Source organism: Rhinopithecus roxellana, chromosome 17 (assembly GCF_007565055.1).
Source record: "Rhinopithecus roxellana isolate Shanxi Qingling chromosome 17, ASM756505v1, whole genome shotgun sequence".
NCBI lineage: Eukaryota > Metazoa > Chordata > Mammalia > Primates > Cercopithecidae > Rhinopithecus > Rhinopithecus roxellana.
The window spans coordinates 62,364,991-62,391,310 of record NC_044565.1 but is presented as its reverse complement, the minus strand read 5'-3'; the positions used below and the strand labels follow the sequence as shown (position 1 = coordinate 62,391,310).

The following is a 26,320-nucleotide window of genomic DNA, read 5'->3' as shown; positions in this document are numbered from 1 at the left end:
AGACGAAGATTTTCTTAAAGTTCAAGAACAGTAAACACAGTTAACACTCAACAAATACCAAAACTCTCTGTAACTAAAGAAAAAAATATTTTAAGGTTTTTTCCCAAATGTACTTAGTGCTATACAAAATTAGTTTGCTAGGCCCAGTGGAACAAAGGTAAGAGAAGCACATATTTCTATTGGTTAAGGATATGAAACCTATAGGGGCCTGTAAGTTCTGGTAAATTTCAATTAACCAAAGTGAATACATAAGGAACCAAAAGTTTCTTCTTTCTTAATGAATATTGTTCTCAGTCTACTAACAGGTAGAAAAAGTAATCATTTCTTAAGTTTAGAGCCAGCATCCCTTGGAGATGACACAGAAGAATTCAGAAAGAGACTATGGAGGTCTAAAAAGAAATTTAAAAGATACAGATATACAGATTCAGTGCAATCTTACTGAAACCCTACTGGCTTATTTATTATTTTGTAAATGGAGAAGCTGATCTTAAAATATATATGGAATTACAATAGATCCTTAATAGTCAAACAATCTTGAAAAAGAAAATACGAAGACACATTTTCCAATTTCAAAACTCACTAAAAATCTACAATAAACCAAAGAGTACAGCACTAAAAAAAAAAAAAAATCCCGATAAACTCTATGCCCTACACATGAGGTCATCTGAATTCCCTGACAGCTTTAGAGCATCCTCAATGTCACCTGGTGAATGAGTGTGCTCAATAAGTCTTCCCCTTCCCTTCTCCTCTTTCCTTCTGGACCTGAAGATAGGCTGTGAGGTCAGAATGGAGAAGAGATGTGTAGTGCTTTGGGTGCTGACATGGCAATTTCAAGACATACCTTTTTCTTTTGTGCGACTCAAGGTGACAAAGTAGGAAGGGTGAAGTATGTGGGGGGAGTCTGGGTGCAAAATAAGACACACAAATTACAATATGTGTAGTAACGGTGGAATTAGACTATTGAAAGTTACATAACCATAATGAATAATAATTTAATTTTTGTACAAGCAACAAAGAATAGTGATTGAATTTTTTTTCCTGAATAACTCTTTTGACTTAAATAAAATAATTAACATAAATACACACACAGAGGGCTGGGTGCAGTGGCTCATACCTATAATCCCAGCACTTTGGGAGGCCAAGGCGGCTGGATCACCCAAAGCCAGGAGTTCAAGATCAGCCTGGCCAACATGGCAAAACCCCATCTCTACTAAACATTTAAAAATTAGCCGGGTGTGGTGGCGTGTGCCTGTAATCCCAGCTACTCAGGAGGCTGAGGCAGGAGTATTGCTTGAACCCAGGAGGCAGAGGTTTCAGTGAGCTGAGATCACACCACTGCTCTCCAGCCGGGGTGACAGAGTGAGACTCTGTTTCAAAAATAAAAATAAATAAAATAAAATAAAATAAACAAATACACACACAGATGAGTAACGTGCAGGGCTTTAGAGACAGACAGTTGAACATATAGTACTCCAGGGTAAGAACCAATTATACCACCAACTCCTGAGATTCTTGAACATGCTTAATCTCACTGAATCCCAGTTTTCCCACCTACAAAATGAAACGTTTGTACAAGTTGATTGCCAACATGCTTTCCTCCTCTAACATTCTATGATTGAAGAACTCTCTTTTGTTAGTTTTTTTTTAAAGTTACATTAGCTTCAAGGCTCTTCTTGTTCCACACAGATGAAAGCAGAGCATACCATTTCATGAAGTGTTTATGCACATACATGACACAATTTTCTTACCGGGCAACTGTGCCCTCTATTTTATCTCTTTGGTATTCAGCTAATTCAGTGAAATAGAGTCATTCTGATATACTTTCATACATCTTCATATTTCCAGCCAATTGGAAGAAGATATACTGCACCTATAATTTTGGTGATGGGGTCTTTCTTTATAATAAAAGTCAGCACTAAGAATCCCAGAGCGCTTACCTTGAGGCCCCAGGTTTGACTCCCAGCATGTCCCAACTGTCTTTACTATTTCGAATTCTGCGAATGGCATCTGCTTGTTCTTTGGTGAAACTAGCACTGCTATTTGTGGTAGGGCGTTTCCCGCCATTTTCACATACATCAACTATGGATACATAAAAGGTCTGCAAGAAGAAAACACATCCCAGGGTAGAAATGATTTTGTGAAAATAGGAATTCCTTTTAAATATCAACTTAAAATATTTTTAATATATTCCAGCAACTCTTAGAAGTCATATATAAAGCAAATACATACTTTGGAAGATTTTTTTCTTTTATACTATTTAAATATATATATTCATATATTTTAATATGCAAAAAGCATAAGGAATAAAATTAAAGTGGCTGATAATCCTACTTTCAGATAACCACAACTGAAGTTAAAAAGTAACAGATGAGCTGGGCATGGTGGCTCACGCCTATAATCCCAGCATTTTGGGAGGCCGAGACAGGCGGACTGCTTGAGCTCAGGAGTTTGAGACCAGCCTGGGCAACATGGCAAACCCCCGTCTCCACACACACATACACACAAGTACAAAAATTAGCCAAGTGTGGTGGTGCACCACCCAAGTAGTAGTCCCAGCTACTTGGATGGTGAGATGGGAGGATGCTCGAGCCCAGGAAGTGAAGGCTGCAGTGAGCCCAGATCATGCCACTGTACTCCAGCCTGGGTGACAGAGCCAGACCCTGTCTCAAAAAACAACCAACCAACCAAAACAACAAAAGTAATAGATGAACACTGTTAGAAAAATTCAAATAGTAAAGAAAAGTGTAAAATGAAAACTGTGTCTCTCTACTCCTCAAGTTCCTCTCTTGGAGGTAACCATCGTTAATTTTTTTTGAGCATCCTTCTAGAAAAATTTACCATGAGTATGCCAGTATATATACAGACCCATACTCTTTCAACATGTACTAAAGGAGATCAGATTAAGCACATCTTAGCACCTTGCATTTTTTTCCACATAATAATACATCCTGGAATCTTTCTATAGCTACATGTGGAGACTTTCTTTGTTCTTTTAAATGACCGTTCAGTATTGTATGGTGTGGGCTGTACCATAATTTGTGTAACCAACTCTCTATTCTTGGACAAGTCAGTTGTTTCTAATTTTTTTGCTACTACAAACAGTGTTTGTGTATACATCTCTGTACACTTGTGGGGATAATATCCTAAAAGCAGAACTGTTGAGTCAGAGTATATGCACATTTTAATTTTTGAGTCTGACAACCGTTGTCCAAAAAAAGCTGTACCAGTTTACATTCCATCACTGTGTGTATGAGAGAGAGTGCCTATTTCTCCATACCCTCATTAACACTGGCCATTATCAAACATCTTAATTTTTGCTAATCTGATATATATGTAATATAGTTTGATTTGCATTTGTTTAATTATAAGTGAAAGTGGGTATCTTTCCAAATGCTTATGGCCTTTTCTTTTTCTGCAAACTTCATATTCTTTGCCCATTTTTACAATTTTGTGTTTTCTTTTTTTTAATACAGGGTCTCTCTACGTTGGCCAGGCTGGTCTCAAACTCCTGGGCTCAAGTGATCCTGTCTCAGCCTCCTAAGCAGCTGGGATTACAGGTATGCACCACTGCACCTGGCTACACTTTTCTGATTTTTTTTTAAAGTGAAAGCTTTTTTGACCCTGCTCCTGTTTCATGTTCTGTGCACACTGTAATTATTACTGAATAATACTCATTTACCACACTACAGCTACTTTTAAATGGACATATCTCCTCTTCTCCTAATTTCTTTAAAAATCTTTTCCTCTTCTTTTTTGGATTCTTCTATACTTCTTCTTATCTTTCAGACTCTTCTTTCTTATCTCTAGTATTAGCTAATCAACCTGGTAACCTAACAAGAAGCCTTGACATCTGAAAAGGGGTGTCAAAGGAATACCACTAGAGACCAAGACACAAGACGTATTAGCTTGGTTTTAGTCTATCCTAATATTGTTCTCTCTGTTAACAGTATCAACCAGATAAAACCAAGTTACTTCCTGACATAAAATGTCTATTAAGTAGATAGGAAATAAAGAAAATATTTATTAAATTGAACCAACAGGAAAGCACTACTTTTAAGTACTTACTTATAGAATACTGTAATTATTCTCTTCTTGTCTTTTTTTTTTTTTTTTTTTTAACAGACTAATTTATCCATTAGTTCTATCCAGGATGTATCTAAAAAGATACAAGTCACATAAAAGGGATCACAGTTCATGGATGTTTGCTAGCTATGTGTCAGTAAGATTGCCTTCTAGCCTATGAGTTAGCCTGAAATATGAGTATTCATAGATTTCTGAAGGCACAAGGATTCATTCATCACACACATGGTTATAGAAGACAAGCCATGGTGTGGGCTACAGAATACTAGGATTGAGACCAAAGCCTGTTGAAATTTCATGTCTGAGTTCCAGCCATGACAGAGTAATGAATACTGGACTAGATCTCCTGCCATCAACTACTATTGAACTGGAAAAAAAACTGTTGGCAGTAGACAACAGCAAGTGCAAGACCATTCCCTGAGAAATAAGCCCCACAATCACCTGGTTGTCTACTTGGAGTCCATTTCCTGACCACGTCACAGAGAGCTGGAGTCTGAGCAGACACGTCTCATTGCGCTGAGGAGGTAGCTAGAATCTGCAAAGCAGGCCATTGGAGAGGAGAGAGCTGTGCAGAGCTGGGCACCAAGTCCATATAGGGGTCTCTCATGAGTCTGTGGTCAAAGGCTGGGCTATATATGCATAGGGTGAGATCACTCAAGGCTTACCAGTTAACAGCTGCTATGGAGTTGAGAACAAAACCAATATCCTGAGTTCTAGTGGTGCTAGAGAAAGAGCTATCCTGGGAATAGTATGGTTTAGAGCCTTGTCAGAGTGGAGATATTGCCTTAACCCCTTATTAATTGCTACCACCTACTGAGGCACCACAGAAAGGCTGTGCCCTAAAAATTATAGGGTCATCCTAACAAAACCTAAAACCAAGAGCTGACAAGATCTGTAAAAGAGACAGAATTTGGAAGCTGAGTCCTGCCAAATTAGAAGGGCTTGGGAAACACTTTGAGCTTTCTTCAAATCCTTGCTATTAAGGCAAAAAAAAAAAAAAACCAAGTCAACACAAGTTCATTGTAATTTGCCAATAATTAAACTGCCTCCTGAGGAATCAAAAGTCAACCCTAAACACTCTTCAATCAAGAATCAACAGTCTTCTGAGGAAGATAAACGAATCTAGAGTCTCTACAATGTGTTATCCACAATGTATGGTGTTCAATCAAAAACCACTGTTCATACAAAGAAACATGAAAATGTGATCCATAGTCAGGAAAAAAAAGTAGTAAATAGAAACTGAACCCAAGATGGTTCATATGTTGGACTTCACAGACAAAGACTGTAAAACAGCCATTATAAATATTTCAAAGAGGTAAAGAAAAATACATTCAAAGAAGTAAAGGAAAATATACTCTTAATGAGCGAGCAGACAATCTAATAGAGAACTGAGAACTATACTGGGAACCAAATGCAAATTCTAGAGCTTAAAACTTCCCTCAGTGAGTTTAACAGTAGATTGTCAGTGGTGAAGTAAAATCAACAGAGACTATGCAATCTGAAAAATGCAGAAAAAAATAGAATAAAAATAAATATAGCTTCAGGGACTCTGGGACAAAATCAAATGGTCTAATATACATGTAATTGGAGGCCAAGAAGGTAAAGAGAGCCAGAATGTGGCCAAAAAAATCTGAAGAAATAATAGTAAAACAAAAACAAAACAAAAAACTTTCCAAATTTGATGAAAAACACCTACCTACCAATCTTAGAAACTCAGTAAATCCCAAATAGAATAAAAATGAAGAGAATCACATCTTGGCACATCATATTCTAACTGCTGAAAACCAAAGAAAAGAGAAACTCTTGAAAGCAGCCAGGGAGAAGAAAGGGCACATTAGGCACAGAGATTAATGAGAGTCAGAATGAGTACTAACATCTCATGAAACACAATGGAGGCCAGAAGAGAATGGACCAGCATCTTTAAAGTGCTGAAAAAATTTTCATTTCTAACAATTATGTCCCTTGGACAAATGACTTTACTACCCTTAGATGCTGTCATATATGAAATGATAACAATACCTGCCATACATTGTTGTTATAAGTCTCCATGTGATGAAATGTATAACTTCTCCAGAATGGTAAAGTACTATTCAAACGGTTAGGTATCATTATTATACACATACAGGCACAAATTCACATTGCTCCATGTACTCAAAAGAATAGAAAGCATGGCAAACCAGCATCAACTTTATTTCATCTTGAAATAGAAAATACTTTTGCTTAATTCAGCCTGTCAGCCAAGGAAGAAATCTGTCTTCTAGTAGGAGGAGTGACATCTTGTGAGAAGGAAATTCAGCATAAAAGATTAAGTACAATCCCACTCAACAATTAAGAACAACTCTTTATAGTGTAACTACATTATTTGAAATGCTAAAAATTCCCAAAATATCAGATATATTCATAAGAAGAAAAATACATTATTCATGCTACCACTTACCTCCAAATGTATCTATAATTAAGGGCTGACTTTATAAGTTACTGTTTTAAATAGCCTATTTCCCTTAAAATTACTCAAGATGACTAGGTTTTTTTAAAGTGGCCATCTATTCAGGTTGCAATATTTCCTGCTTGATTGGCGAGGCCTTATTTTTGTGTGACTGGCTGGAGTCTATACTGAGAGTCTCCTATTCTCTAACTGTACCCCTCTGGGCTACAATATAGGATTATACGAGCTGTGGCAAGGCAATTTTGCCACAGTAATGCTTCTATTTGATTATGCATATAAATGTAATACCATTAGCCAAAGGTGGCTTTGAAGAAAATCTCTGTCCTGCTTAAGCAGTGTATAATAACTGTTGTTAAACTTGATGATCTTCAGAATCACCTGGAGAGCTTTTTCAAAATATAGCTTCCTGGGCTCCATTGCAACATAAGCTTCCAGTAGGTCTGGAGCCCAGAAGTATATATTTTGAAGAATTTCCTCAGGTAATTCTGATGATCAGCTAAGTCTCATCTAAAACAGACAGCAAGCAGATCACTCATTCTCATTCTCTCTTCCTTTCTCTATTTCTATCTCACTAGATTCTTTGAAAAGAAAGAGCTTATTCTAATGAGAAATTCCTATTACTTTTCTGCTTCCTATAATTTAAACTAAAAATTGGCACAGTGGCCTTGACACAAACCTTAAAACGACAAAATGCTAGCTTACCTGGAACATCTCATTAATGCCTTCTCCAGTTTGTGCTGAAGTTTCAAAGTACAGGAACCCTTTGCTTTCAGCCCAAAGACGTCCTTCACTTTCATCTACACAGCGGTGTTTGGTACAATCAATCTGAAATAGAAGGGGCCGAGGGACAGAGAGAAGATTACAACCTTGTCCTACTAGAATGGACCCAGTGAGGGTCTTTGTCAATCCTTTACTAAGGCAAGGCTATTCTTAGTAAACATCTGCACTAGTATGTAAAATTAACAGGACCAAAGGGACAGAAACAAAACCTAATATTGAATGTAGACTGATATTCTATGGCAATAGGATGAGCGCCTGTTGCTGCAATGTCCCACCTAATCCCTTGGGAAAACAGCTGTTACTCAGTTCTGTGAAAGTTGGTTTCATGATATCTGCCATACCCTTGGGGCCACAGTCTGCTTTTCACACCTTTCCATAGTCCACATCACCTAATTAATGCCCCTACTCCAGTCGGGTCAGAGCGTGATTATTAGGACCCATTGCTCCCGCTCAGTCACAAACATCCTTCCCCAAGTATGGCACCAGAAAAAAAAAAAAAAAAAAAAAAGCACACAAATCTTGATATAGCAGGTTTTAGGTTGCTGTGCTGTTTTCTTTTTGTCTTAGGGATGTTATGTTTTGAAAGGTTATTGATTCCCGTATTATACAATAAGGAATTTTTCTTTTCTTTTTGTTTCCCAACACTCAAAGCTCCACTCTTCCCCTAGAAACCTGAACACACCATTTCCAGAGGGGTTACCTTGTTGGCACAAACTACAAATATAATATTTTCCATGTTTCCATGAGGTCCAAGCTCTTGCTTCATTTCTGCCAGCCATGCATCAAGGGCGTCAAAGGAGTCTTTCTGCCCAACATCATAGACCAGTATCACACCCTGTGTGTCCTTGTAAAACTCATTTCGAACCTTCAAATAAAAGGACAGATACACAAAACATAGCTTTTGTGATGTTATAAGAATATATCTCATAGTCATTAACCTGGCAAAGTGTGTTCTCTTGTGTATTCTTAGTGTTTGCTATTGCATCTGTTTCTACTGGTCTTTAGAGGACTTTTTATAGAATCAAAGTAACATCATTCTAAAAATGTATTAGTATAGAAAGGACCTACAATGGAAAACAATAGCCTCCTGCCCCACCCCGTCCCACCTCCAGTTCCACTCCCTAGAGGAAATCAGTCTTTAATTATTAGTAGACCTTAAAAGAACACCAATTATATAAAGTTCTTCTTAGGAAGAATTAGGAAGGTGAGTGAGCAATTCAACAGAACTTAAGGCAAAAATGACACAAGTGTCAGCAATGGGTACAGCCATTTATAAATCAATCCCAAAGCTGGCTTCCCCCAGGGTGCTAGACAGAGCTTCCCTGACTCTCGGGTCTGCACACCAACTTTAGAACTCCAAACTCAGAGCCTCAGTGCAATACAATGGAAAAGAGCACAGGCTCTGGAGTCAGACAGATCTGGGTTCACACTTACTTACTAGTTGTGTGATCTTGGGCAAGTCACTTAACCTCTCTGCGTCTCAGTTTCCTCATCTGTAAAATGGGGATACTACTACTTACTTCATAGGGTTATTATGAAGGTTAAATAAGATAATGCAGGCAAAGTACTTAGCATAGTGCCTGAAAAACAATGTCTATTTAACACCCTTCCCTTCCTTCCTTGCATCCATTCTCTGGGCTTCATTCCAAATCCAGGAAGAAGCAGCATGAAGTATGGGCATACTCAAACATTAGGGCCAGAGAGAGGTTAAGTGGGTGAGGAGCAGCATTGACAGACAGGGTTTCCGGGACAAAGTTCCAGAAAGAACTCTGACAGAGGCCATATATTATACGTTCTTTTCACAACATTCCCAAATGTACTCAGACCCACACAGGCTATGTAGTATAAGAAATGAAAACATGTTATACATATCAGGTAGGGTTTCTGGGCATAGGCAGGTATCTGCACCAAGGATATTAAGTGCTCCTATTTGTTTACAGAAAACTAAGAAGCTATCCCCTAAAGTTAAAACCAACAAAATCAGAAAGAACTGAAGATGACGAAGCCACCAGTCCCCTTCCTCAGTACTCATGGTCCTTGGCCCTTCTACAGCAGTAACAATGGGCTCTCTCTTCTTTCCTAAAACTCTCACTGCCTTGGCTCCCATACATCACATTCCCTAGGCTCTTAAATTCTCTTTCACCAACTCCTCTCTATTGCTCCCACTCCAGCTCACCACCAAAATCCCCCAAATCCTGTCCTGTGCCCTCTTCCTGTCTTTTTGAATCCTTCCTCCCAAATCAGCAACATCAACCACTTGTACAGTTTCAACTGTGAGAATCTCCAAGATGGGCCCTCTCCTCTGAGGTTCCAGACTTGCATTTCTAATTAGCACCAGATTCTTCTAGCTGAATGTCCTGTTGGAATCTCAAATTCAATATGCACACAGGAAATCCTTCAACTTCTTCCTTCTTAAACTATTCTCCAAAGTTCCAACTTTCTCAAATGATGTTAAAAGTTTCTGATCAGTCCTCCACCAACCTTCTGAGTCTTATCCTCCCACTATCCCTGACCTTCAAACTGGGTAATCTCTCATTCCCCAAACCTGCCCCATGCCTTTCTAATTCCATCTGGAAACAGACACCTCTTTATCTTTAATTGTTCAAGCCCTGGCTATAATGCTGTATCTCTCATGCAGCTTTCTCTGTCCCATTCCTCACCATCCAGCCCCCTACTCCTGCAAAACAGAATGTAATCTCTACGTCCCCTGGAGTACCATACGGTTTTGTACTTCTAATAGTGCTATCACTTCCTGCCCAGTTTTACAGTTAGTAGCATATCCAGCTGTCTTCCCTCCTACACTAGAAAAAATGTGAAGACATGCATCTTCATGTATCCACCCTTGTGTCACCCACAGGGCCTAGCAGAGACAGGCACACCTCACTTTATTGCACAGTATGTACATATTGTGTTTTTTTACAAAGTGAAGATTTGTGGCAACCCCAAGTCAAGCAAGTCTATCGGTGCCATTTTTCCACAGTGTGTGTTCACTTTATGTGTGTGTCACATTTTGGTAACACTTATAATACTTCAAACTTCATCATTATGTCTGTTATGACGATCTGTGATCAGTGATATCTGTTACTATTTTAAGTGTTTTGGGGTATCACGAACATATAAGATCATTTAAGACAGCAAACTTAATAAATGTTGTATATATTCTGACTGTTCCACCAAATGGCTGTTGCCCCATCTCTCTTCCATTCCTTGGGCCTTCTTATTCCATGAGACAAAACAATATTGAAAGTAGGTTAATTGGCCGGGCGCGGTGGCTCAAGCCTGTAATCCCAGCACTTTGGGAGGCCGAGACGGGCGGATCACAAGGTCAGGAGATCGAGACCATCCTGGCTAACACGGTGAAACCCCGTCTCTACTAAAAGATACAAAAAACTAGCCGGGCGAGGTGGCGGGCGCCTGTAGTCCTAGCTACTCCAGAGGCTGAGGCAGGAGAATGGCGTAAACCCGGGAGGCAGAACTTGCAGTGAGCTGAGATCCGGCCACTGCACTCCAGCCTGGGTGACAGAGCGAGACTCCGTCTCAAAAAAAAAAAAAAAAAAAGAAAGTAGGTTAATCAATAACATACAATGGCCTCTAAGTGTTCAAGTAAAAGGAAGAGTCACATATCTCTCATTTTAAATCAAAATCTTGAAATGATTAAGCTTAGTGAGGAAGGCATTTCGAAAAATGGCCAAAAGCTGGGCCTTTTGTACCAAATTAAAAGTGCTACTCTTGTAAACACATGAATGGTAAGAAAGTGAGACAGCATATTGCTGATATGGAGAAAGCGTTAGTGGTCTGGATAGAAGTCCAAACCAGCCTCAACCTTCTCTTAAGCCAAAACCTAATGCATAAGTCTCTAACTCTCTTCATTTCCAAGAAGGCTGAGAGAGATGAGGAAGCTGCAGAGGAAAAGTTGGAAGCTAGCAGTAGTTGGCTCATGAGGTTTAAGGAAAGAAGCCATCTTCGCAACATAAAAGGGCAACATGAAGCAGCATGTGCTGATGTAGTGCTGCAAATTATTCAAAATATCTAGCTAAGATCATTGATGAAGGTGGCTAATCTAAGCAATAGATTTTCAGTGTAGATGAAACAGCCTTGGAATAGATAGATCTAATGGAAGAAGACGATCGATATCTAGGACTTTCAAGGCTAGAGAGGAAAAGTCAATGCCTGGCTTCAAAAGCTTCAAAGGATAGGTTGACTCTCTTGTTATGGGCTAACTGAGCTACTAGGGGCTAAATGAGCTGATGCTCATTTGCCATAACGAAAATCCTAGGGCCCTTAAGAATTATGCTAAATCTACTCTGCCCGTGCTCTATAAATAGAACAGCAAGGTCTGGATGACAGCACACCTGTTTAAGCACAGTTTACTGAATATTTTAAGCCCACTATTGAGACCTACTACTCAGAAAAAAAGATTCCTTTCGAAATATTACTGCTCATTCACAATGCACTTAGTTACCCAAGAGCTCTGATGGAGATGTACAAGGAGATTAAAGCTGTTTTTACTATGCCTGCTAACACAACATCCATTCTGCAATCCATGGATCAAGGAATAATTTTGACTTTGAAGTCTTACTGTTTAAGAAATACATTTTGCAAGGCTATAGCTTCCATAGTAATTCAATTTGCATGGCAAAGCTTCTGGAAAGCATTCACCATTCTAGATACCATTAAGAACATTCGTGATTCAGGGGAGAGGTCAAAGTATCAACCTTAACAAGAGTTTGGAAGTTGAATCCAACCCTTGCAGATAACTTTGGAGAAGTTCAAGACATCAGTGGAGGAAGTAACTGCAGATGTGGTGGAAACAGGAAGAAAACTAGAATTAGAAGTAGGCCCTGAAGATGTGACTGAATTACTGCAGTCTCACAGTAAAAAATAAATAAGGAATTGCTTCATATCAATGAGCAAAGAAAGTGGTTTCTTGAGATGGAATCTACTCCTAGTGAAGATGCTATGAGCATTGTTGAAATGACAACCAAGAATTTAGAATATTACATAAACTTAGTTGATAAAGCAGCAGCAGTTTAACTGAATTGACTCCAATTTTGAATGAAGTTCTAATGTGGGTGAAAATGCTGTCAAATAGCACTGCATGGTACAGAGAAATCTTTCATGAAAGGAGGAGTCAATCAATGTGGCAAACTTTATTGTTGTCTTATTTTAAGAAACTGCCACATCAACCACCACCCTGATCAGTCAGCAGCCATCATCACTGAGGCAGCCTCTGATCACAATGGAATCAAACCAGAAATCAGTAACAGAAAGATAACAGGAAAATCTCCTAACACTTGGAAACTAAACAACACACTTTTTTTCTTTTGTTTTTGTGTGTGTATGTGTGTGTGTGTGTGTTTTTTTTTTTTTTTGAGACGGAGTTTCGCTCTTTTTGCCCAGGCTGGAGTGCAATGGCATGATCTCGGCTCACCGCAACCTCCGCCTCCTGGATTCAAGTGATTCTCCTGCCTCAGCCTCCCGAGTAACTGGGATTACAGGTATGTGCCACCATGCCTGGCTAATTTTGTATTTTCAGTAGAGATGGGGTTTCTCCATGTTGGTCAGGCTGGTCTTGAACTCCCGACCTCAGGTGATCCACCCGCCTCGGCCTCCCAAAGTGCTGGGATTACAGGCGTGAGCCACCGTGCCCAGCATTTTTTTGTGTTTTTTTGTTTGTTTTTGAATAACACACTTTCTTTTTCGAAATGGAGTTTCACTCTTTCACCCAGGCTGGAGTGAAGTGGCACGATTTTGGATCCCTGCAACCTCCGCCTGTTCAAGTGATTCTCCTGCCTCAGCCTCCTGAGAAGCTGGGATTACAGGGATGCACCATCACGTCTGGCTCATTTTTGTATTTTTAATAGAGACAAGGTTTCGCCATGTTGGCCAGGCTGGTCTTGAATTCCTGACCTCAGGTAATCCACCCTTCTTGGCCCCCCAAAGTGCTGGGATTACAGGCGTGAGCTACTGTGCCCGGCCTGAATAACACACTTCTAAATAACTCATGCGTCAAACACAAAGTCTCAAGGGAAATTAAAGAAATACATTGAACTGAATGAAAATGAAAATGCAACATCTCAGAATTTGTGGGACACAAAGCTGTGCTGAGAGGGAAATATGCAGCATTAAATGAATTTATTAAAAAAGGAAAAAGTCTCAAATCAATAATCTAAGATCCCACCTCAAGAATCTAAAACAAAAAGAGCAAAATAAGCTTAAAGCAAGCAGAGAGAAGGAAATGATGAAGATAAGGGCAGAAGTGAAACAGCCAAACCAGAAAAGAGCAAAAAACCTCCTTAGGAAAAATGAAAAAGCCCAAGGAAGGAAAAACAAAAGAGAATGGTCGTGAGATTCATGTGGGGATTACTTAGAGCTGGCAAACAGATGAAAATAAACCAAGTAGTTGCTTTAGCTTCTTCTCTGGAAAGAATGCAGATGACTAGGCATGAATAGGAACGATCACTCCAGTACTCTGCTGTCAAAGAAGTCACATCACTGAATTCTTAAGTCCAAGCATAAATGCAATTTTTTTTTCCCCCACATTTTAGGCTAACGTAGGAGGTAAAAAGCAAAAGTCCTCTGAAAGTCAAAATGTCTTATCGAAATGTTTGAAATACTGGCAATGAAATTTCCTACCACTATTTAACAGGATAACCTAAAAGATCAACAGGTGTCTATTAACTTAAGGCTCTGAAAGCAAGCCACGATCAAGCTAAAATTATGCAATTTTACACATGATATCAATATTGGTTGTTTCATATAATTCGGGATCTCTCCCCAAACCACCACCAATACTGGATATAGGTTTTGTCAAAAAGGCTTTCTTACCTCATAGAAGAAGGGATGTCCAGCCATATCAAAGATGTTAACTTTGATTTCTCTGTCTCTGACGTGTACCCTGAAATGTTCAAATGAAAACAATCCCAAAGAAAGTCATGGTTTCTCCATTTACCTTAATATCATTTATAAATTTCAAAAGGGTATGTGTACGCAATTTATGAAGCTTTCTCAGTGCCTCTTCATTCCAGATCATCTTTACAACAGCAGTCAGCAACCTGACAGATGATCCTGCTTTCTTATCCCAAGAACACTGAACCCACATGCAGTAGGCATTCTCAATTACTTCACTTTCACCTTTACCTCTAGAAACTTTGGTCCACCACTCCCAACCAACAAAGGGTAGCTATTACTATGGTATTAAGAAAAATTGATTTGGGATAAGTAGGAGCAAGATGAAGGAAAATGAAAACTTTTATTTCACTTAGAGACATCTTAATTACCACTGGTTATATTTGGTTATCACACAGTAGAATAACAAAGATTTATATTAATCATGTCTGTTTAATTTTCTTGTGATCTTTACTTGAGCAAGAGCAATAGTGAATTTGTTTTCAGATATTTGGAAATAAAGAACAAAACCAAAGGGGAAACAGTAACTATTCATATTAGAATTAACTACCATTAACATCATAGCATATTTGCTTCCAGTCTTTTTTTTTCATGAAAAATCACCATTGGAAAATGATAAAAGAACATTAGAAATAATTCAAACACTAAAGAAAAACACAAGGATGAATGTTTAAAAGTTATTCCAGGTCGGGCGCGGTGGCTCAAGCCTGTAATCCCAGAACTTTGGGAGGCCAAGACGAGCGGATCACGAGGTCAGGAGATTGAGACCATCCTGGCTAACACGGTGAAACCCCGTCTCTACTAAAAAATACAAAAAACTAGCCAGGCGAGGTGGCGGGCGCCTGTAGTCCCAGCTACTTGGGAGGCTGAGGCAGGAGAATGGCGTGAACCTGGGAGGTAGAGCTTGCAGTAAGCTGAGATCCAGCCACTGCACTCCAGCCTGGGTGACAGAGCGAGACTCCGTCTCAAAAAAAAAAAAAAGAAAAGTTATTCCAGGCCAATAGGTAGAGAGGGAGAGAGATGTAGTGAAATGACCTGTCTATATTCCCTCCCTGATTCCAGCCATCTCTGAGGCCCAGCTGCATCCTTGTCACTAGATTACATGAACTGATTAATATCCTTTTTCTTTTATTTTGCTTAAGTTGGTTTGAAATAGGTTTCTGTCAATTATATTCTCCTGACTCATCATGGGACAAACATCTCTTCCAAAAAAAATTCTGCCAGAAACAAAATAGTCTGTTGAATATACCACGGTCCTATGGCATAATATGGTAATTCTCACATCTTAGATAAATAAACTAGCTACTTATATGAATTCAGAACAGAACTATCCTAAATAGGATGTCCTACTACATCACTGATGAAATCCTATGCTTTGAGTAGGAAAGAGGAAAAAAAACTAGAGAGAAAGCTGAATTTCAGGCTGGATGCGCTGGCTCATGCCTGTAATCCTAGCACTTTGGGAGGCTGAGGCAGACGGATCACGAGGTCAGGAGTTTGAGACCAGCCTGGCCAACATGGTGAAACTCTGTCTCTACTAAGAATACAAAAATTAGCTGGGTCGTGGTGGCACGTGCCTGTAATCCCAGCAACTCGGGAGGCTGAGACAGGAGAATCGCTTAAACCCGGGAGGCGGAGGTTGCAGCAAGCTGAGGTTGCAGCGAGCTGAGACTACACCACTGCACTCCAGCCTGGGCGACAAGAGCGAAACTCTGTTTCGGGGTGGGGAGAAAAAAAAGAATGTGAATTTCATTTTTATTTTTATTTATTTTTGAGAAGGAGTCTCATTCTGCTGCCCGGGCTGGAGTGTAGTGGCGTAATCTTGGCTTACTGCAACCTCCGCCTCCCAGGTTCAAGTGATTTTCCCACCTCAGCCTCCCAAGTAGTTGGAATTATAGGCACCTGCTACCACATCTGGCTAATTTTTGCATTTTTAGTAGAGACGAGGTTTCACCATGTTGGCCAGGCTGGTCTCGAACTCCTGGTCTCAGGTGATCCGCCCACCTTGGCCTCCCAAAGTGCTGGGATTACAGGCGTGAGCCACCGTGCCAAGCCAGAAATGTGAATTTCAACTGAAGAGCTTCGTACATTTCACTGCCAAGAGCTACAATTTTCATTCCTTAAAGAAAATTTGCAGAAATACCCTCTGCTGCTGTCAGTTGAAAAATGGTGCTATAATGAACATTACACAGAACTCTTGAGTTTTACTTTACCGTTTACTGGGGCCACTTTAAATAGCCATGAAAGACACATCTGAACTTTACTCCACTCTTCACCTAATTGACATTCTGCTAGCTATATGTCACGACTTTAGTCTACCTTCTTTGCCCTCATAGTCTAATCTGGCAAACTTCCTCTTTAGATGTATCTATCTTACCTAACAATAAATATTTGTTGAGTACCTATTAGGTATAAGCACTATGCCAGGCACTTGGAGAAAATTTATACTAATACATTTTCAGGGAGTTTATAATCTAGGAGACATTAAACATATACAAATAATAACAATACAAGGCAATTTTTGGTAAGTACCATAAACAGCATAGAGAACTTTAGGATTTCTGTCATTTGCAACCAAAAAGAGTCCTGACCAATAAAGGGCATGTTTAGAAGACCTTACGGGAACAGGAGAATGTTTATATCTTGGAGAAATTGGCAGGGGTGTTCCAAGTGGACAGGCTGGATAATGATGCTGAGGTAGAAAGTCTGAGGGTAGCAGTTCAGTGTGGATGGAAAGTAAAGTGTGTCACAGAACAGAGAAAAGGGGGAAGGCCAGAATGGGGCCAAGACAGTGAACACCTGAGATTTCATATTTAGGGAGTATGCTACCTACCCCAATTCTACTGTATGGCTATTTCCTGCTAATTACATCCAACTCTTCAAGCTCAACCCCCTCCTGACTCATCGCCAGATAAATCCCCAATTAGACCCAACTTTACTTTTACCTGTTCATTTTTTTTTTCTTTTTTTGGGATGGAGTCTCACTGTTGCCCAGGCTGGAGTGCAACGGCACGGTCTCAGCTCACTGCAACCTCTGCCTCCCAGGTTCAAGTGATTCTCCTGCCTCAGCCTCTTGAGTAGCTGGGACTACAGATGTGTGCTACCACACCTGGCTAATTTTTGTATTTTTTTTAGAGACAGGGTTTCACTATGTTGGTCAGGCTGGTCTTGAACTCCTGACCTCGTGATCCGCCCACCTCAGCCTCCCAAAGTGCTGGGATTACAGGTGTGAGCCACCGTGTCTGGCCCATTTTTGCTGGATTCTAATAGCTATGAAGATCATAAACCAATAAAAAAAGTTCTCTGGTAGAAAATGTTTCACACAATATTTACAGACTTTTTAGAGAGAATATTTCAAAATGCTCTAAAAACACACCTGCTAGAAGGACCTGCTAATATAAAAACATGTTTCCTGGAAAGTTACACCTGCCATTTAGGCTTTGTGTTGACGTCTTCATCGTTGTAGCCTACACCTAACATGAGGCCTGGCGAATGGGATGTGCTCAATACCAATACATGGGCTGAATGAAAGATATGATCACTAGATACCTTTAAAGGTCTCCTATTCCTATCTTTCCCAACTTATCTTCAAAGTCTCCATTTCAAGATTACCTACACAAGTGCACCGATGCAAATATAGATCATTTTGGAAAGTTCTGAACTTCTATGTAACTTACAAACCCAGGGGAACAATATACTTACTTTGTAACTCCATAGTCAATTCCAATTGTTGCCAGGTATTTAGACACAAATCTTTTCTCACAGTATCGCTTTATAATACAGCTCTAAAAAGGTAAAAAATATAGGCATTTAGCAAATATACAGTGAGAACATATACATAATAAGTATATTTCTTCATTATGGTTCCTCCATTCATCACCATGAAAAAGCATTTTCAAAAGACGAAAGTGGTGGGGCGTGGTGGCTCACACCTGTAATCTCAGCACTTTCGGAGGCTGAGGAGGGCGGATCGCCTGAGGTCACAAGTTCAAGATTAGCCTGGCCAACATGGCGAAACCCCATCTCTACAAAGATATAAAAATTAGCTGGGCATAGTGGCAGGCACCTGTAATCCCAGCTACTCGGGAGGCTGAGGCAGGAGAATTGTGTAAACCTGGGAGGCAGAGGTTGCAGTGAGCTGAGATTGCTACCATTGCACTCCAGCCTGGGCGGTAAGAGTGAACTCTGTCTTAAAAAAAAAAAAAAAGACAAAACTGTAAGATAACTGAAACAAGTGTTAAAAGATTTTAAGAAAAGTTATTTTTAAATTCTTCCCTTATTACTAAATACACATGTTTTCAGTTGAGTTCTCAATCCTGTGCTCTTTTCTTTTGAAGATGTCTTCTATACTTATGCTTTCAATGATACCTGTCTAGCCTTGACCTCACAGCCAAGACGAGATCCACATCTCCAAATATCTATTAGATTAGTTTTTTTTTTTTTTGAGCCTAGGAGGAGAGGCTGCAGTGAACCACGATGGTGCCACTGCACTCCAGCCTGGGTGGCAGAGGGAGACACTGTCTCAAAAAGAGAAACAAAAATTTCCTGTTAAATCAATTGAATTGGGTTTGTCCTACTTGCAGCAAAAAGTACTCACTTCACAGAGTATTGCACATACTTCTAGAGTTTGCTTTTCTCTCTTAGCAATAACAAATTATGGTTCCCAAGTTAACTTTAAAATAGCTCTACTCACTTTTTTATGGTTGCACAATAGTCTGTGATACACAAATATTCCCTCCTTTTCATTGTTTGCTAATTACTTTGTCATTTGTTTTGATTTGCTGTTTGAGCCAATGATTAATTACTAAGGCATTCCTTAATTTTTAACTTTAAAATGCTTTACCTGTATTATCATCCTATATTTTCCAAATGCTTTAAAATAAGTAAGTACGTGTTACTTTTACAACTAAGGCAAAATAATAAGTTTTTTAAAAAGTTACACTTAAAACTTTTACCCATCTAGAATTTATTTATATATATATTTTTAGTAGAGATAGGGTTTCACCATGTTGGCCAGGATGGTCTCGATCTCCTGACCTCGTGATCTGCCTGCCTCGGCCTCCCAAAGTGCTGGAATTACAGGCATGAGCCACCGTGCCCAGCCTAGAATTTATTTTTGAGAAAGGAATGTAATAGGAATCGAACCTACTCTCAAATAGTACATAGTTGTTCCAGCAATATTTACTAAATGGTCTCTATTTTCCCATACTTTTACTACATTTGTTGTAAGCTGAATTTCCTTATGTATTTGTGTTTATTACTGGACTCTACTCTGTTCCACCAATGTCTCCATTTTCCTTCCCAATACCAATGGGAAAAGTTTGGTAGCTTGAAAAAAAAATTTTTTTTAAATTAAACAATCATTTCATTGCTTGAGTACATAAGACAAATTTATATGACCAGGACAGAGGCTGCAGATGACTCATTTCCAATTGGGAGGGAGGACTCACTTGGTCTTACAATATTGAGCCAAAGGGTGACTCCAGCTCTCTATCAGAATCAGACGGAATTTAGCATCCTTATATCCTTTCTGTTCATTTCAAGATGCTTTCGAACAACAACTACTTCTTAATTAAATGGTAGAGATCTTCAGGGAGATCAGGAGCAAGTCCCTTCTTGGACTTAAGAATTCTTAAGATGCTGCTGCCTGTCACAAAACGTACTTGAGTCTCTCAAGAACCACACTTGAAAAGGGAATCATGTTTTAACTTCCAACACCAAACATGTGAATGTGATGATGTCAAGACTCAGGTAACACGGCATAGTTTCCTATTTGTAACATGGGAGTCGACTTTTACACATCACAGAAACCAACATGGGAATGCATGCAAAAAGCTCTCAGACATCCAAGGAAGGTTTACCCAACACTAAGGAAAACCTTTCTGGTGGAAATTGTGAATGCTGAAAAACCATCATCACCGTGAAAAAAAAATTTTTCTTCTTTTTAGAGACAGTCTCGCTCTGTCCCCAAGCTGGAGTGCAGTGGCAAGATCTTGGCTCACTGCAACCTCCGCCTCCCAGGTTCAAGCAATTCTCCTGCCTCAGCCTCCCAAGTAGCTGGGACTACAGGCATGTGCCACCATGCCTGGCTAATTTTTTGTATTTTAGTGGAGATGAGGTTTCACCGCGTTGCCCAGGCTGGTCTCAAACTCCTGAGCTCATGCAATCCGCCTGCCTTGGCCTCCCAAAGTGTTGGAATTACAGACGTTAGCCACTGTGCCCAGCCTGAAAAATATTTTAACAAGGCTGATACAGTTAGTCTTCTCTCATTTCTCTTTTTTTCCCAAAAAATTTTCTTTGTTGTTTTCACATTAATTTTTCAAAAAGACTTTAGTAGTCTTGTATTATGTTCTGGAAAAAAAAAAAAACCCTTATTGATGTTTTCACTGGAATTGAATTTCATTTGTAGGCTGAGTAATTCACATCTATACAATATTGCATAATCCTATCTAAGGAAAAAGTATGTTTCCATTTGCCTAAGTAATTTATGTCTCTTAGTAGAGTTTGAAACTTGTCTTCATATAGGTGCTGCCTATTTCATGTTGTTTAAACCTAGGCATTTTATTTTTGTTGTAACTGTAAATTAAAATTGTTTTTCAATTACACATTTGGAATGTGTAATTCCACTATAATTCCAATATAATTCTGAATATAATTTGAACACAATAAAGTTAGTAATTTGTGGGTATTAATTTGCTTTATTGAATTTTCATGTTTCTAATAGTTTTTCAGTTCTCTTTAGGTTTCCAGGTAAACAATCGCATTATTAGCAAATAATGTTAATTTTACCTTCTCTTTTCTAATATTTTTGTATTTTCTTACTCTTGTCTAATTGCACTGGCTAATAAAACTAGAAAAATGTTAAATAGATGTGGTGACACCGGGCATTCTCCGCTGCTTCTAATGTTGCATCATTAGACACAATAAATAACTTTTTTTTTTTGAGACAGTCTCACTGCCGCCCAGGCTGAAATGCAATGGCGCGATCTCGGCCCCCTGCAGCCTCTGTCTCCCCGGTTTAAGCGAGTCTCCTGAGTCAGCCTCCCAAGTAGCTGGGATTAAAGGCGTGTACCACCATGCCTGGCTAATTTTGCATTTTTTTGTAGAGACGGGGTTTCACCATGTTGGTCATGTTGGTCTTGAACTGCTGACCTCAAGTGATCCGCCCGCCTCGTCCTCCCAAAGTGCTGGGATTACAAGCCTGAGCTACCGTGCCCAGTCCCTAGAGGCTTAAAAAAAAACAAACAAAAAACCTCTTCCGTACACAGCTGACGTTCAAAAAAATGTTGACTTTCAGTGAATACTATGCTAGCACATACACACATAGGTAGTACAGGATCATGCTACGTAGAAATAAAAAACACTAAGTAAACATTTACTGAACATCTCCTGGGTGCCAGGCGCTGGCCTAAGCTCTTTCGGAGTTGGTTTTGACCGCATACAACGATGGAAAGAGCACCGCAGTGGGAATGTGAAGATTTAGGTTCTAATCTTTTCTCGGTCATTGATTTGATGTCGTTGGGAAGTTCTTAACCAACAGCTTCCACTTGCCCAGAAGGAAAGAATTTGGGTGAAGAGAAGGCCGTCTTGGAATTCGTAAGGGAAAAGACCTCTGGTTACCTCTGGCCTTCCCTTCTCGCATACTAAAGGAGAGTTTATAGCTGGTGAACCACAGATGGGACAGAGAAGGGCGGTGGAACTAATAGATATGGGAACACCACCAGAAATAAAACACAACGCAAAACAAACCAGCGCCGGACCCCGGCCATCCCTGGCACCTTCCCTGTGAAACACGTCAACGTCAGTTACGCTCTCTCGTGGCGGGAATGCAGAATCCGGGCTGCCGGGCACCATTTCGCGAACCCCAAATTCTCACATGCACCCCATGACGTTCCGCCAACTCCCAGGCCCGGCTGGGAGAACTAAACTTTCATCCTCCACCTCCCGGTCCCAGACAATCCCCTAGAACGCGGGCAAGGCATCTAGGCCGATGGCCCCGCATGGGGACCCAGGCCTCCTTACTCTTTTGGGGACATATTCAAGGCCTAGAGGCCACCCCAGACTCCATCTCCGGGAGAGTGACGTCGGAGGACGAGGGGGCAACGCAAAGGTCAAAAAGGTCGGGGAGCTTCGCTCGCGGAGCCGCACCCCTCCGCGGAGACCCGGGCCTGCTCGGGGGCGGAGAGGAGGCCGGGCCCCAGGCCGTTGAGTGGCCGCCCTTCCAGCCAATGGGCACGTCGCCCCGCAAGCTGGGGCCCGCCCCTCCGAGCGCGCAGTACTCACTTTCCCCACTTCGGCGTTGCCCATGGAGATGACTTTGATGCGGAGAGACTTGCCGGGCTCTTTCCGCTTCGGCATGTTGGCCTCCATGGCCTTGGCTCTCTCGGGGCCACCCGCCTCGGTCTCTCCTTGTGCACCGCTGGCCCGTCCCTCAGGCCTCCTCGTCCAATGGCGGACCCGCTGCTCTCGTCACCGCCTCGCCACCACTGCTCGCCCTCCCAGCCGCTGCCTGGCAGCAGGCGCGGGCGGTTGGGAGCGCGGGGAGCAGGCAGAGGAAGGCAGGAGTCTCGCGATGCTAGCGCGGGGCTGCTGACGTCATCTGGAGGCCCTAGATACGCGGCCGCGGTTACCGGGTCTCTGGGGCCGCGTCCCCTGACGGGAAAGCGGCGTTGGGGGGCGGCTGGGTTTACCCTTCGAGGTGAGCGCGGCCTTGTTTTCAGGGACGCCCGGACGGGAGGCGTTTGTTGCTTTCGCAGCCGAGTAGTGGAAATGTATTGGCTCTTCAGGGCAGGTCTGGTAGTATCTGGTCCTTTGGGGAGTGTTTTGTTTTGTTTTTTGTTTTTCCTGGATTTTTCTTCGGTTCCATGGGCCGGTCTGCTGCTCCTCTTCCCCCTCCAATATTATGTACCCCTTGCTCGAGATCTCCGAGAGGCGGACCCCAGAGTCAGGAAAGTGGGGAGGTCGGAACCCTGGTTCTGGAAGAGGGCCTTGGGCAAGGCGGGAAGCGATTCTGAATCTGGTTCCTATCGCTTTTCATTTTAAATGGAGTTGTCTATTTGGAGTCAAGGCAAGAGTGTTTAGTCTTGGCCCTCCTATTGCAGAGCTCTGATGGATTTGTTGACTCCTCTGTGTGAGAAAGGCTCGGCCCGCTGCAGGTGTTAACGCTAAGGCATGCTGGAGCTGTGGACTTCAGTTTCCTCAGCTCCCAGCTGTTCACTTCCAACGTGACCTCGAGGTCTGCCCTCCCCTTCCCTTTAGCTGACAATGTAACAGTGGAAGAATAAAGAGTCCTAAGATAACCATTTTTCTGCTACATTCCAGCAGATGAGAAAAGCAGCTGCTTGAATAAAAGTCAGTCTGAGAGGAATGGTAATTTATTTTTTCAGTCAATATCTTCAGTTACAGAAGATAAGTAGAACTTGACAATGATTATAGTGCCCTGAAAAAGAATGGCTACCAGTTTCCTTGTGTATTACAAAGTATTGCTTCTTTTCTCACCTAACTTTAAACATCTTAAGGGAAGTGCATTACGGGAAGGCAATGAACAAAGGCTCAACATTTCATAGTAAAGTCAGATTTTCGACATTTTAATTTTAAAATGTATTTTTTAAATATTAAGTTTTTTTTAAGACATTCTGGATTGTTTTGATAATCAAATAATATAACTTAATTCACTGAAGCTTCTAAAATTATTTACAAATATGAAATATAAGTCCTGGTTAGAATTTGGATAGTTTTAAAGCGTAAAAGAATCCACATGCTAACTTATCAGTATGATTTAATAAATCAAACTGCTAAACATCTGATTTCTTCGGCAGTTCACCTTTGGCCCTGTAATAGGGTAACTAGTATTGTGGAAGAATAATTGTAAAATGTCAAATCTTCGGCTGTTTAACGACTGATTAAGTGTGGTGCTGTTGAGACTAAGCAGTAAAACATGCCAGAGATTAAAATTTATTACTTTTTTTTTCATATTGTTAGGTTTTTGTTTTTTTTTTTTTTTTTTTTTGAGACAGTTTCACTCTTTCTGCCCAGGCTAGGGTGCAGTGGCATAATCTCTGCTCACTGCAACCTCCGCCTCCCAGGTTCAAGCGATTCTCCTGCCTCAGCCACCTGAATAGCTGGAATTACAGGTGCCCACCACCATGCCTAGCTAACTTTTGTATTTTTAGTAGACATGGGGTTTCACCATGTTGGCCAGGCTGGTCTTGAACTCCTGACCTCAGGTGACCCACCTGCCTTGGCCTCCCAAAGTGCTGGGATTACAGGCATGAGCCACAGTGTCCGGCCCATATTGATGCTTTTGACATTTTATTTTATGTAGCTACATTTTCTACTGTATGTAATAAATTAGTTTGGAATTCAAAGAGCAAGAAAGTCGTTTTTTTCCCCCACTCTTTGAATATAAAAAAAATAAAAATGAGCACAAGTTAGCTGTTCTTTCCATAGTATGGACCTGGGAGGTATGGTGCGAGCATGGATTCTGGAGCCAGCCCGATACACTTAATGTTGGCATATGTTGTAGGCATGAGGTGGTGATAAGGATTGTAGGAGATAATGCACACGAAGTACACAGTAGTCCCCAGCATACACCAGCTACATGCTCTCATTTGCTCATACTTTTTTTATGTGTTAAGAAAAATCCTACATCTTTTTAATGTGTATTTTTAGAAAGGAAATTATGAAATATTTTGGACATACTTAAAGGTATAAAGTATAATGGAATGAATAGCCATGTATCCCCCACCCAGTTTAAGAAATACAATATTACCACTGGGCATGGTAGCCCATGCCCATAATCCCAGCACCTGGGGAGGCCGAGGCCCAGTGGATCATTTGAGCCCAGGAGTTCGAGATCAGCCTGGGCAACATGGCAGAACCCTGTCTCTACAAAAAAAAAGATTAGCTGTGTGGTGGCCCAAGCCTGTAGTCCCAGCCACTCGGGAGGCTGAGGTGGGAGAATCACCTGAGCCTGGGAGGTTGAGGCTGCAGTGAGCTATGATCGTGCCATTGCCCTCTAGCCTGGGCAACAAAGTTGGACCCTGTCTAAAAATAAATAAATGAAAAAAGAAAACATCACTGATACTGTGCATAGTCTTTCCCAATACATCCCTCTTCCCTCTCAACAAACAGTTGCAACAATCTGAAGGCTGCTTTAATTTCCAGGCATTTAAAATTGTTTTACTATGTATGAATATATACCTTAAAAGGTAGTATTAGGCCGGGCGCGGTGGCTCAAGCCTGTAATCCCAGCACTTTGGGAGGCCGAGACGGGCGGATCACGAGGTCAGGAGTTTGAGACCATCCTGGCTAACATGGTGAAACCCCGTCTCTACTGAAAAATACTAAAAACTAGCCGGGCGAGGTGGCTGGCGCCTGTAGTCCCAGCTACTCGGGAGGCTGAGGCAGGAGAATGGTGTAAACCCGGGAGGCGGAGCTTGGAGTGAGCTGAGATCTGGCCACTGCACTCCAGCCTGGGCAACAGAGCAAGACTCCGTCTCAAAAAAAAAAAAAAAAAGGTAGTATTGCCTTTCATCTTTCAAAACTATTTTGAAATAATTTTACACAGAAAAGTTTCAAGAATGGTACCAAAAAAATCTTGTCTACCCTTTATCCAAATTCATCAATTGTTAACATTTTGTCCCATTTTTTCTATCACTTGTGCTGTCTGTATGTACATGTATACTCACATTTTTCTGAGTAGTTTCAGGTTTATTTGCAGACATTTTAATAGATAGATAGATAGATAGATAGATAGATAGATAGATAGATATGAACAAACACAGACCCAGCTCGGTGGCTCACGCCTACAATCCGAGCACTTTGGGATGCCAAGACGGGTAGATCACTTGAGGTCAGGAGTTCGAGACCAGCCTCGCCAACATGGTGAAACACCATCTCTACTGAAAATACAAAAATTAGCCAGATGTGGTGGCACGCACCTGTAATCCCAGTGACTTGGGAGGCTGAGGCAGGAGAATTGCTCAAAAAAATACATAAACACATATAATATACTCATATATATAGTGTATAATATATACACATATATGTGTATATATTATATATGTAAATATATATGTGTATATATAAATATGTGTGTGTATA

General features: G+C 40.8%; 1 protein-coding gene across 6 annotated transcripts in view; it reads right to left on the bottom strand.

The window, feature by feature from the left end:
* DNAJC27 (DnaJ heat shock protein family (Hsp40) member C27) overlaps positions 1-22,768 on the bottom strand; it is a 28,676-nt gene extending 5,908 nt beyond the window's left edge. For 2 of the 6 annotated variants that reach the window (XR_004054410.1, XM_030921447.1), the window contains exons 1-6: positions 21,595-22,389; positions 17,918-18,000; positions 14,135-14,204; positions 8,007-8,171; positions 7,229-7,351; positions 1,938-2,098 (exon numbers count right to left, since the gene is read on the bottom strand). Coding sequence is in view for 5 of the 6 variants with exons in the window: in XM_030921447.1 (XP_030777307.1) it covers positions 1,938-2,098; positions 7,229-7,351; positions 8,007-8,171; positions 14,135-14,204; positions 17,918-18,000; positions 21,595-21,720 (728 nt within the window). In the remaining variant the exon portion in view is untranslated. Of the gene's footprint in view, positions 1-1,937; positions 2,099-7,228; positions 7,352-8,006; positions 8,172-14,134; positions 14,205-17,917; positions 18,001-21,594; positions 22,390-22,498 lie in introns of those variants that run through there. The other 4 variants (XM_010358506.2, XM_030921448.1, XM_010358508.2 and 1 more) reach the window with 4 other exon arrangements.
* Between the last annotated feature and the right edge of the window lie 3,552 nt (positions 22,769-26,320).